We start from the raw sequence: 13,114 nt of genomic DNA, 5'->3' as shown, positions 1-13,114 counted from the left end.
CAGAGGCCAGAAAATAGAGGAAGACGCCACTGTGCTCAAATGCAAGCTAGATTTACATGCAACAGATTTTTTACGTCTGTAATTATGCAGATATAACCTCAGTGAGGAGGGACAGGACACAGCAAGTTCTATACAATTAAGGCACGTTAGTTCCTAGGCATACCATCCTAAACTCAAACACTATGATTTAAACAAGAACACAATTATGTGGAATCATCTGGATATGTTCCGCTGGAAGAAAAATAGCTTTAACAAGAAAGGACTGCACTGCTGTTTTTTTACTTTGCATACACAGATCAAGATTCTGATATATAGGTATTTAACTATCATGAATGACATTAGAAGGGTCAGTCGTTAACATAGCCTACACCATAGTTTCTCCATGCTTTTCCTCTCCCACCTAGACAAGAGACAGGCAAAATGAATTGAATAAGTATGCCTTTCCTTTAGCTTTGTGAGTAAACTACGTCTTCATTTCAAGGTGAGAATAACAAAGAGAATGGCTTAATTTATATGCCAAAAAAGAAAAAAAATTACACTCCAATCTAGGTATTTCCTTATTACCTGTCAGCCACAAAGCTCTCCCATTTTTCATGTGCTCCATACACTTACCACAAGAAGTATTGATGGTATCACGTAGTTCCGCATATTTCCATTTACTGAGATCGTATTTCTTGGTACCAGCAGCTGCCTTGGTGGCTTGTACAGCAGGACCTCTGTAATTATCATATATTTTTGCATGTTTAAACTAGAAACATGAATGAAATGTTGACTAAAGGGGCAAGAAAGTGAATCTAAGGTTGAGAAGTGAAAATAACTACCAAAAACACATAAATTTTATCTTTGACAGATGAGGTTAAGAATGGTGTACTATAGGATTCCTGGGTAAATTAAAATTTTCCAGTGTGCCACTTAATAGCCACATTATGTTTTCAATTAGAACTTCTAAAGTTAAAAAATACATTTATATATATTCCTCAAAATCAAAAAGGAAATCTTCTTGATTTCTTGAAAAATCATTAGAAGCATTAAGGGTATATGAGCCCTAAGGCCACACAGTGCAATCATCTGCAGATTACTGGAAGCTACAGATGGCCACACCCCAGCCAGAGCTACTGGCTCAGAACTTCCCTGAGAATCTGGATGTTTGCAGGTAAACAGGTAAGTAGCCAGACTGCAATCCCCTGCCTTAGTCATTAAACATGGGCTAAAAGAACTGCCTGAGTCTGGAAACCCCTATTACTTTTTGCGTCACTTATTAAATAGAACACTTAGGAAAGGTCTATGAGGAAATAAAACCACACTCTCATATTCAGTGAGTAATATGACAACTAGTAAATTATGGAAGCAGCCCAAGTATCCATCGATAGATGAATGGATAAAGAAGATATGGTGTGTGTGTGTGTGTGTGTGTGTACACACACACATACATATGTATACATACAACAGAATATTATTCAGACATAAAAAAGAATGAAATCTTGCCATTTGTAATAACATGGATGGAGCTAGAGTGTATAATGCTAAGTGAAGTAAGTCAGAGAAAGACAAATACCAGATGCTCTCACTCATACAAGGAATTTAAGAAACAAAACAAATGAGCAAAGAAAAGAGAGAGACAACCAAGAAACAGTCTCTTAACTACAAATGACAAACTGATGGTTACCAGAGGAGAGATGTGTGGAGGGATGGGTGAAACAGGTGATGGGGATTAAAGAGTACATTCATGATAAAGAAAAATAAAATAAGAATGAGTAGACAAGACTCAGCAGTAAAAAAAAAAAAAAAGATCATGCCCAAGGTCCCACACAGTGCTAGCAAATGGTGGCAACTCAGATTGAAACCCAGATTGTTCTGACTCTAAAGCCTTGGTCTTACTCATGACTCTACCTTCCTTTATTTGCTTTACTCATTCTACAAACATTAATGAGCATCCACTTAGGCCAGCCCTTCACCTGTGCTAGGAGCTACTGACACAGAGTTGTGCAAGCTAAAAAATAATAATAATAACTAATTAAGTAAAGGAAGAGGTTTTAGGTCATGAGGCAGATAACAGATTTCAAAGGGCACACGTATAATAGGAACATTGGAATGGGGAAAGAAGAAATAAATGAAAAAATATATATATAATAAATTTAAAAATAAAATGGGATAAATTCAACTTTTTCACAGCAGTGCTACTCAGGGCCTACGATTTGTTTCTATAAACATAATTTGAAATAATTATTCAGAAAAGATGTTAACAACATCTTTTCTGTAATAATGAACATTATTTTTCAGCAAAAGATGACTCCTGTCACACAGCAGACACTCAGAATAAGTTGCAAGATCAACGTAACAAAGGAAGAATTTAAACACATCGCATTTCAAGACAGAAAAAGAAAGACGGCGCAAATATGAAAAGAACTAAGTTTTAAAGAACTAAAATATTGCTTCTCAGATATCACACACAAGGAATTTTACCTTTATCATCCGCTACTTAGAAAATATTTCCTCTTAAAGAGGGATGATCAAGGTATAATACCTGAAAATGAGGTCATTTTTTTCTCATTATTTCACATTCTGAAAGATAACAGCAATCTTGGCAGTCAAGACATAGACCCTTAATGAGAAATGATGTGTGAGAAATGATGTGTGAAAATAGGTACACTGCCTCCTGAAATAAAGGAAATTATTCCTCCATATTAAGCTTAGCAATGAAATAAATAAGGTACTTTGCCTCTTTAAAAGGCCTAGTTATGCTTTCATTTTAAAGAATAAAAAATAGCACACTTCACTCTCCATACTTAACAATGGTTAGACATGATGACTGTCAGTAACATATAAGCCGGGCTAAAGAATAATGTGTGGCCAGTGAGTTCTTCCTGCATTTTTACGGTTCAAATCTGTTTTAGATTTACTGCAGAATCCATCCTTTTCATAAGCAGAGTGACTGGCAATTTTCCATGTAGCTTTTTCCTCTTAATTGCTTTGCTCAGAAAGAGCCAGCTGTGTGTCAGCAAGGTCTCTCTATTACCCTTAGCGATAAATTATGCTTTAACATTTATTCAAATATTCTTTTTTTTCTCTTCTACACCCCTAAACCACCATTCAGTAAACTAACAAAAAAAACCCTCTCTTTTCTTCCTAACTCCTCTAAGAGTCTTTTCTAGGAGAGCAGCTGAAAATTATTATGGGTTTTTGTTGTTATTTTCTTTTGAAAGAGAGTGAATTTACATAATGTAGTTTTATAGATTGTCAGAACATACATGAAGTGCCAACATACATAAAGTGTATTTTGATACTTTAAAAAAATAACATTGAATTCAAATTACTATTGCTTAAAATGTGGTTTAATATCACTAACTTCTCACTCATATTACATCAAACAAAATACATCTGCTAAAAAACATCTTCAGCATCCTAAATAACACAAATGAAATGCATTTAAATGCTTTTCCCCATCTCTGGAATTATTAAAATAGTAAAATAAAGGTGCAATTTACTGATTATCTAGGTTTGTTATAAAGGCAATCATGTAAAAGATACACGAGGTAGTAGAAAAACTGACTTCTGATTTTCAAAAAATATATTAATTTTAAGACTTTCAATTAACTCTAACTTTGAAATTGACAGTTAAAATGTTACTGATTCGTAGTCACTCGTAAAGGACCAGATCCTGCTGGGAAGTCATTTTCTCTGGTGGCTCAATTTTTACATCAGTGGTTTTTAAACCATGTGCTATGGGGGGGAGGCCCCCAAAGCCCCACTTTCTCTACTTCCAACTAGGAACTAGGCACAGAGGTTCCCAGCCGGCGTGGGGTGCGGGCGGCAGGGGGAGGGGGCAACACCACCTCCACAGAGTTTCAAAACATTTATTTTGTTTGAGAGGAAAGGTTCCCCTACTGAGACTGAGCTGCTGAGGGCCAGTGACAAACATGGCGACACTACCAACAAGGTACAGTGCCATCCAAAATGCCAGGGGTCTCCCCACTGAGGAGCACCAATTTAGAACACTGTTCATCTTTTTCTGTCACAGCGGTATAAGAGTGAAGTGACATTTCTTGTACAGAAAATTTACATGGAAAGAACAGACTATTCATAGAACAGGTTCTGGTCCAAATAATGAACAGTGATTTAAAAACATGATTTTAAGGTGACACTTATTTCCCCAAATTCCACTGCACTAACCTACTCAGAAATTCTGACATTTCTTTCTCCATTTGTTCCCTATAAGAAAAATGACAACACAGCATAGTCATATAAAAGACAACTACGTAAGTTACCTAAAAGGTCTAAAAGTATAATTAAAAATATATCTTTTCAATAGGACTGTTGATTTATTAACCATTCGCTATCATTTTACTTTGTTAAAGTCTATGATAATATACTTTTCAACATGGTATATAACCATAAATACAGCAAATTTTTGCTTAAATACAGTTAAGATTGCTTGAACTCCATTTTTGCAGTAGGAAATTTTGGATAAAATCTCATGAGAGCCATGCTTCTGTGGTATTTTTTTATGTATGGAATATAATCAGCACGTTCTAAACACATACTGGAAATTTGGCAGGATATAGATTCTATAGAAGGATTTTTGCACTGGGGTTGCTTAGTAAATATTAATTAGACAGCATTATTGCCTAATCTATTTTATAGTGTCAGAGTTTAAGTAAGAGTCAAAATATATTCAAACTCAAAAATTCTAAATCAGGGGCGCTTGGGTGGCGCAGTTGTTAAGCGTCTGCCTTCGGCTCAGGGCGTGATCCCGGCGTTCTGGGATCGAGCCCCACATCAGGCTTCTCCACTAGGAGACTGGCTTCTTCCTCTCCCACTCCCCCTGCTTGTGTTCCCTCTCTCGCTGGCTGTCTCTGTCAAATAAATAAATAAAATCTTAAAAAATTCTAAAGCAAAGCATGCTTTCAAAAAAAAAAAAAGAAAGAAAGAACTCAAATGCATCAAGTACATGTTAAATTAAATCAGAAGTGTTCTGACTTCCGAAGGATAAATATTTCCCAAAGGCAAAACTTACTTTTATTACTCAGGGGAATGTAACTTTTCTCAGTATTTGTTTTACTCTGTGAAATGGGATGGATGTTTCATGTTCATCAACAATTCATTAATTTCATTATTTTATTTTCCTGTTCTTTCTTTCTTCCTTCATAATTAATCATTTTCTCATGGCTCATTCTATTCATCAGACTCTGGTAACCTCTTACAAATCAGTAAAAATCGTAAGAAAAGAGAATGGGTATGTTTGCCTTAGGGTGCAGTTTCCTGGATGTCTGTCAGGAGCTGGGACCCTGATGATAAAGGAGCAAAGGATTCCTGTAATTCTCCTTTCTTGTAACGAACACTGGCTAAGATTAGGGGCTGACAGAAGTCTATCCAAGCATGCACGATCAGAGAAAAAGTAATCTTTCAAAACTGATGATCAATGATAATAAATGAAAAGTAAAAAACACAATATGCTTAAAATTATCTACTGAGCTATACATTTATCAATCTCCACTTAGTCAGAATTTTCTAACTTTCAAACTTGGCATGATTTTGATAAATATTTTTAATTCTATTATCACCCTACCTCGAGGTCTTTTTTTCTTTTCTTTGTTTTTTTGAGATTTACTTATTTGAGGGAGAGAGGGAGTGTGTGTGTGTGCATGAGTGGGCAGAGGGGCAGAGGGGCAGAGGGAGAGGGAGAGTCTCAAGCAGACTCCCCACTGAGCACAAAGCCCAACTTGGGACTGGATCTGATCCCAGGACCCTGAGATCATGACCTGAACTGAGACCAAGAGTTGGACACTTAACCGACTGAGCCACCCAGGTGTCCCCTACATTATCACCCTACCTCAAGGTTTCTTAGTATCTAAGAGCATCTGTTTTTCTACCATCTCTTTCTCTTAAACCTTCCTCCATTCTTTTTCCCACAGCAGATTTTAAAGGGAATTCATGTCCTTTCTAAGCTCTTTACTACGTGGTCTGCTGATCATACGGAGATTTCCCCATATGCCCCAACACTGCCCTGGAAGGCAATCTCTGCTCACTCAGTATCTCACCAGACCCTATGTTACTGCTCTAGGAGCTGCATCAAACAGACTAGACAGAAATGGTTCCTGCACTCAGGTACTTTTTTCCTTCTAACTTTCGAAAACTACATGCAAATACAATTTCACCTTAGGCGGACTGGTTGCAGGGCTGATTTAATCCAAGCTCAAATGGTAACTATAAAGCTACTATTCTAATGCAGGGAAAGAGCACCCAGAGATGTTTTCAAAAATTTTGGTGCCCTATGGTAACAATGCTGTGGCGAGAGCGCGTTGCCGGCATCTGAAGAGCTGAGGGGTCAGGGCTGCCACATGGAACAACTGCTCCGGGTTCCATGTGACATTAACATGTCCACCAGATAGAGGTGAAACACACTTATCCACATACATACAGCTCTACATGTAAACAAACTTTTACATGTAAAGAGCCTTTTTTGTGGCATGCTTTAATATTTTTATTTTAAATTTAATTTAATAATTTTTAATTATTAAATGTTAAAATTTAATAATTTTTAATTATTAAATGTTAATATTTAATAACTTTTGGCAGAGTTTGTCCAGGACTACAACTATTGTAGGGAGAGGAGATTGTACTCAACTCTGTTTAGAACTTTATAAAGTACTGTTCACAATTTCATGGCATTCAATCGACCCATATAACATTCTTATATCGATTTGCATTTGTAGCTGTCACATTTATGGTGATTCTAATGCATGAATAAAAATATCTGAGTATTTGATTATGTTTTCCTGTAGTTGTGAGAAAGTACTTTCATATTAAAATAAGTACTGTTTTATTATAAATTACTGCCCTTTCATTTCTCTGTTATATGTAATGTTTGGAGAGAATTACCTATGCAGGTTACATGACTTATAAAACAATTTTCATTGGTATTAGGTTCTGACAAAGTTGAGAACCATCATTATAAAGGTTATAGTTGGGGTCCTCAAGTGTTAATATTCAGATTTTATATATATTCCACAATTTCATATATACAGTATATAAAGTTTATACAAAACCACAAAAATTTACTTCAATAAGGAAACTATTTCTCCTAAAAAATAATCACAACCTGTTAAAGAAAAAAAAAAAGGTTATATGACTAAACCAAATTTTGAAAAGAGAAATGACATACGGTGTCATTTTGGGTCTTGCTCCGTCGATTCTGTGAAAAATAATATATTTTAGTTCATGTCATTAAGTAATCCTGAATCATGAAAAACTGGATTGTGCCAAATTTGTTTCAGTGACTTTACTCACTGACTTAAAAAAAAAATTCCATTATCTTTATTTAATCTATGATATCACTCTAAAGTTTAATGTTTAAAATCTTCCTTAAAAATTATGAGAAGAACATAAATTAAAGGCATTCAATGAAAATTAAAGAGCAAATTTATTACATTTAGATTAGAAAATGCATACACTAGGAAGTGTGCTTGTTTTTAACAGAATCTGAATATTATTTCATAATTTTAGGTAATGTGAAATCATTTTGCATCAAGGATCATATGTGTAATTAGTTGAGATCATATTTTAAAAATATATGTGGAAAACAATTCTTACTTAGAAGTTACTGGACGGGAATCCGAGCTGGAAAAGTAACTTGGAAATTGTTTAATGCCGCAGAATCCATTTACATATATTTTTTAATGCATCACAGACCCCAAGAATGACATTTTCATGCTATATATTAAGAACAGTATTACTTGAGAGCGTTCTTACTCGTAAATTTGTCAGAAAGAATTCAGTGCTAACAAAGGTAAAATAAACGTTCAAAAACATTATTTGTAGCCCGTGGAATAAAATGAAATGGTCAAACATGGAATATATGTGTAGAACAGCATCCGTAATGAACTGCTAATGCTTGTAGTACAAAGTGTAAAATAACCAGGAGGTTCTGAAGGATAGGAACTCATGAGGACATGAGGGTCAGAGAACGCTTTCCTGGAAAGGGCTGCCAAAAACTTAAAGGGGCATTTCACAGAGGAGGTGACAACAACCCAGGAGCTGTCTTACAGGAAAACTAAAACTAACTCTTTTGCCATTCAAGTCATAACTGCTTGAATATCTCCTAATGACTTAGTAGTGGTACCATTACATAGTTAATTCTGCTTAACTTCAATCACAGGTAACTTGTGGTTCGTGTTAAAGGTACTCAATGATCCACTCTTTCTCTGAGAGACCACTCACCCTTGGAAGAGGTGCACCTTTCTGAAGATGGGAAGGAGTCCACATATGAGCCAGTATCTTATACATGATCATATGGAATGGCAGTGGATATAGTTTAGTATTTCAAATGCTTAAACGTAAAGCTTGGTTGGCCACGAACACCAATAATGAGTTCCTTAGAAATGAACTTCAGCCATAATGAAGCCACCTTGGGTCAACTGCAATGCTTCCTCACCCACATTAGGGAGAGCAGCTCTAAGAGCCTGGGTCACTTGGGAAACTGGCCCAGCCACCGCTCAGTCTCACTCGAAGGCGCCCAGCCGTTCCAGCGTAACACAGGCGGAAGGAAGAGAAGAGCAGCTGAGCACAGTCTGCACTTACAAGAGCCACAGCCCGGAGAAAATATTTTTTTAATTACAGTGAAATGTTTATCAAAGAGCTCAAATACTGGACTCAAACCCAAGAGCTTAATAATTATTCTAATACTTTGTATTTGATAGATAGGCCTATTCAGGCTCTTTAAATATAATATACTTTCATATACAGTTCAGACCCCAGAACTCCCCAATGTAATCACCTTCTAGAAAAAGCATGACGGCAACTTAACGTTCTCTTCTCCATCCCTTTGTTTTAGATAAATAAAATCTCATCACCGCCTTGCCATTGCAACCAAGTTTTTCCTTTCACGAGGAAATAGCAACACCTAGTGGTTACACTTTAATTATATTTTGTTATAAACAGTGCTCTGACATTCTGAAAAGCATGGTTACATAAATCTAGGTGTTTTATATATACAACATATATACCTACGAACAAAGGAACCCCACAAACTAGTTTTGCTGTTTTTACAAATAAATAATCGAAATAATGAATGTTTCTACATTCTAAATTTAAAAAAAAAATCAATCTGTTATATATTAAGACCTTCCTGCAACTTTTAACAAGCACATCCATTCTTCTCCACACTCCAGTAAAATTCAGTATTTAGAGATAATTTGGAAACCTGGGGAGCCAAAACATTTCAATACGATAAACCTTGCTTCTTGGAAAGAGAAATCTATTGTGAAACACGATGTGCGTATGTGTAAAATTTTCCCTCATTCCAAGTGTTAGGGTGTATGATATTTTTTAAAAATTTGCATTAGGAAAATAATAAATCCCAACCTCAAATATATTATATTGAACTGGATAATGATATATTCACCGATTTCTGTGCCAGTATTTAATGGCAGGTATTTAGAAACTAGATGTTCACTTTTTATAGAATACTCCTTGATAATTTCAGAGTAGAAGATGAGATGTTTCATGAACTGAAATACCAGTTTTATTTTTCAATAGTTCAACAATTTGATGAAATCAACCGTTTCATTTACTTGGGTATAAAAATGGATACAAATAATTTTTAAATGATTTTACTTAAAATAGATCAGGACCTAAAGAATATGATTTTCTCCCAGGCCCTGGCCACTGAAATGAGAAGCAGGGAGGGAAAGAAAGCAGAGGTGCCACTCCCCACCCAGGGGCCCAGTACCTCCGGAGCGACAGGTCAGCCTGGGCCTCTTCGCTGATGAGCTCAGCTTCACTCTGGGCTATCCGCAGGGCCAGCTCCCGGTCTCGGCGCTCCTGCTCCAGAACCACCTGCTGCTGGGACTCCTCCTCCCGCTGTCGGGCCAGCTGCTTCTCCACTTCAGCCTGCCAAGCACAGAAAGCTATCTCAACAAGCTCTCTCCACTTGTTTACTGGATCGATACTACCTAAAATTGCTCCAAACAAGTTCTTTACTAAGGACTATATATTGTTTAACCAGAAATTTCTCCAGTCTCCATTCTCTTCTAGATTTCGATTAGTGCTTCCTCTCTTTCTCGAATGCAAGAGAAGGCAGAGGAACCACAGTTCCACCATTCTATCACCAGGAGTATCCCAAATATTGCAGGAGAACCCTATGTATCACCAGCTAGACGGCAGATGCCAGGGATTCAAAGGCTGGTTGCGTTCAGGATGAATTACGAAAGCCAAGACAAACAGAAACTCAGATAAGAGATCAATTATTCTCAGACATGGACTTTTAAAAAAAATAGGGGGTAGGGAGAATATCTTAATCCTAACTTACTGATGCTAATATCTATAAAGTTATAAAATTACAATTATGTTTTAAGTGAATATTCATTTGACTTTCCCCTAAGTGTAATAACAATAACAACAAACTAATATTTATTGGACTTGGCACTCAGGTTCTAAATGCTATTTAAACATATGTCAACTCATTTAATGCTCACAACTATCATTTATCCCCATTCCACAGAGAAAAAAAAACATAGCCCACAGTCACTCATTGTGACTCGTGCAATGTCACAATTTCTATCAGTGACAGAGCCTGGATCTGAATCCACTTCCCTAGTTCCAAAGTCCCTGCCATAACCACTTCAGAAAATGCCTTTTGTCTCTGGGGTAAACCAAGGACAGCTTAAGTAGCAAATCAAAATCTGTTTTCAACTTCTTTTGTTCTATAATTTTGTAGATTCTATTTTGATAGAAATTTAGTCTAATTACATACCTGAATACGTTTTTCATCATCTTCTCTTTTCTTCCTCTCTTCTTCTTCTTGTTTTCTCTTTGCTTCCATCTCAAGTTTCCTGTAACAAAAAACAGAAAACTCCTCAAAAATTTAAGAGAAAATAAGCAATCCTCCAGAAGGCAATTTAACTATTAATAAACAGAGGTTGCAGAATGTAGATTCAAATTAACCTCCAGGCTATATACATTATCAGCTAACTTTGAAAACAACTAAATCTACCCCTACTGACAGTAATTCTTCTGTAATAAACAAAACAAACACAATTATATTCTATAATCTTTAAATCTGTAGATTAACTTGGTTGGAAAGCCTACCCACAAGTTCCTGATCACATGTGCCTCCCTCTCCTCCTTCTCCAATTAAACAACTCTTACACTCCAGTCTGCCCTATGGTGGCAACCTTCCAAAAAGTTACCAGTTTTAAAAATGCAGAAAAGTAGAAGTGCCTTTTTTTCTTGCTTATAAAATAATAAGTCACAGCTTTAAAAAAAATTAAGAAATCCTCAGGTGTAAGAGTCTAACCAAAATTCAGATTATAGTTAAAATCATTATGTTATTATTATAAAGTACTTTTCTCTATTTTTAAACTAATTCTAAAATTAGTGTTTTAAAATAAGAATATAACTTTTAAAAATAAGAATATTCGTTAAGCAGCATCAACACCAAGAATTCACTATTCTGTTAGTCTGTAATTCAAAACAACAGTATAAAGTCCTTACATCCGCCTTTCCTCCTCTTCCTTTCTTCGACGTTGTTCATCTTCTTCACGTCTTTTTCTTTCTTTTTCCATTTCTTCTTGAATACGCCTCAGCCTTTCTGCTTCCTCTTCCTGCTGTTTTTTTCTCTGCAATGCACTGAGAAGTTCCTCCGAGCTTTTAACTAGCGCGTCATATTCTCTCTGTATTTGTTCCCTCGTCATCATAGTGGACTTAAAAACAAAACAATAACCATGCACTAAAAATTATCTTCTGTTGCACAATGTGAATATACTGAACACTACTGAATTATATATGTAAACATGGTTAAGATGGTGAATTAAATGTCACATACTTTTACAATAAAAAAAATACATATATACAGCAAAGACTAGGAAAGTTGGTAAGCAATAAAGCCATTATCTTTGTTATACTATTAATACATTAAATAATGTTCAAAAAAATTTTTAAGTTATCTCTGCAGACAAAATATTTGAATCTATTTCCTATTAATCAAGTAACCGAATATCTAAGGGTATACTGTAGATGAAGTAACATACTATAGCCGAAAATTATGTTTTAAGGAATGATTTGCTAATTTTGCTTTTGTTTACAATTCTTTAATAATAATGTTCAAATAGAACCTAAGGAATATTTAAGAAATTACTAAATACATCAAATTATTGGATGATTTTCCTAAGTTAGCCTTCAAAAAAATGTGGCTGGGTTGACATTCATCGAATATACCACATACACAGAAATAGCTACTGACAGATTTGTAAAATCAGTTAAGTTTCTCCAAAGCATTTTCATTCTTCTCTTGAGCTTATTTTTCCATTTTCCCTCCAAGATCTACCACTGTCTACAAAAATTATCTGCAGATAATATGATAAAAAGCTTGCTTTAAGGTATTATAACCCACATAACTGCACTGCCTTATGGATGAGAAAAACATTAAGACCCTAAAATATAACAAAAAAAGGTTTGAATAAACATGTACTATAATTAAGAAGCAAGCATACCAAAGACATTTTCAGTCCTGCTGGTAATTAAATAAATGAAAATTAAGACAAAAAAAGAGGCCCCATTATTTTTTCCCTAAAAAACTTGAGGGAAAACTAATTGCTAAGTTCAAAACAGTTAAGCAGTACATGATATAGCCAATATAAAGATAATGTGATAACAGAAACAAGACATAACGATAAGGGCACAAAATTAAATTGTGAGGAGAACCATACAAATGTGCATCTAAAAAAAGACTGGAAGGTGACTATGCAACAGTGTAAGAGCTGAGTGTCACTGGCGGGGCTTACAGGTTTTGGCAGTTTTCTCCAAATTTTCCATAATATTACATTACTTTGATAATTTGAAAATTAGTTTCTGAAGGTAAAAGAACATGAAACAAATTAAAATAACTTGCATAACTCCTGTCTCAGTAATGATTATACAAAAGCTTACTAACAGAGTATAGTATTTTAGTTACTATTTTGGGTGGGGAGGAGGACTTTCCTAACAACAGATGAAAGTGCATTAAGATCTTCTTTTTAGTTTTTTGTTACAAAAATTTTCAAACACAGAGCGGAGAGAACAATAGAATGAGAATCACTTGCCATCACTGAGACTCAACATGTGCAACATTTGTATTTTT

General features: G+C 35.3%; 1 protein-coding gene across 3 annotated transcripts in view; it reads right to left on the bottom strand.

Moving 5' to 3' along the window:
- MYO6 (myosin VI) overlaps positions 1-13,114 on the bottom strand; it is a 156,052-nt gene that overhangs the window by 8,077 nt on the left and 134,861 nt on the right. For all 3 annotated transcript variants that reach the window (XM_019804526.2, XM_034647939.1, XM_034647941.1), the window contains 4 exons: positions 11,491-11,699; positions 10,751-10,829; positions 9,728-9,888; positions 613-716 (listed from right to left, as the gene is read on the bottom strand). In XM_019804526.2, coding sequence (XP_019660085.1) covers positions 613-716; positions 9,728-9,888; positions 10,751-10,829; positions 11,491-11,699 — 553 coding nt within the window. The remainder of the gene's footprint in view (positions 1-612; positions 717-9,727; positions 9,889-10,750; positions 10,830-11,490; positions 11,700-13,114) is intronic.

This window comes from Ailuropoda melanoleuca, chromosome 19, assembly GCF_002007445.2.
Source record: "Ailuropoda melanoleuca isolate Jingjing chromosome 19, ASM200744v2, whole genome shotgun sequence".
Classification (NCBI taxonomy): domain Eukaryota; kingdom Metazoa; phylum Chordata; class Mammalia; order Carnivora; family Ursidae; genus Ailuropoda; species Ailuropoda melanoleuca.
This window is presented reverse-complemented; position numbering and strand designations above follow the sequence as displayed.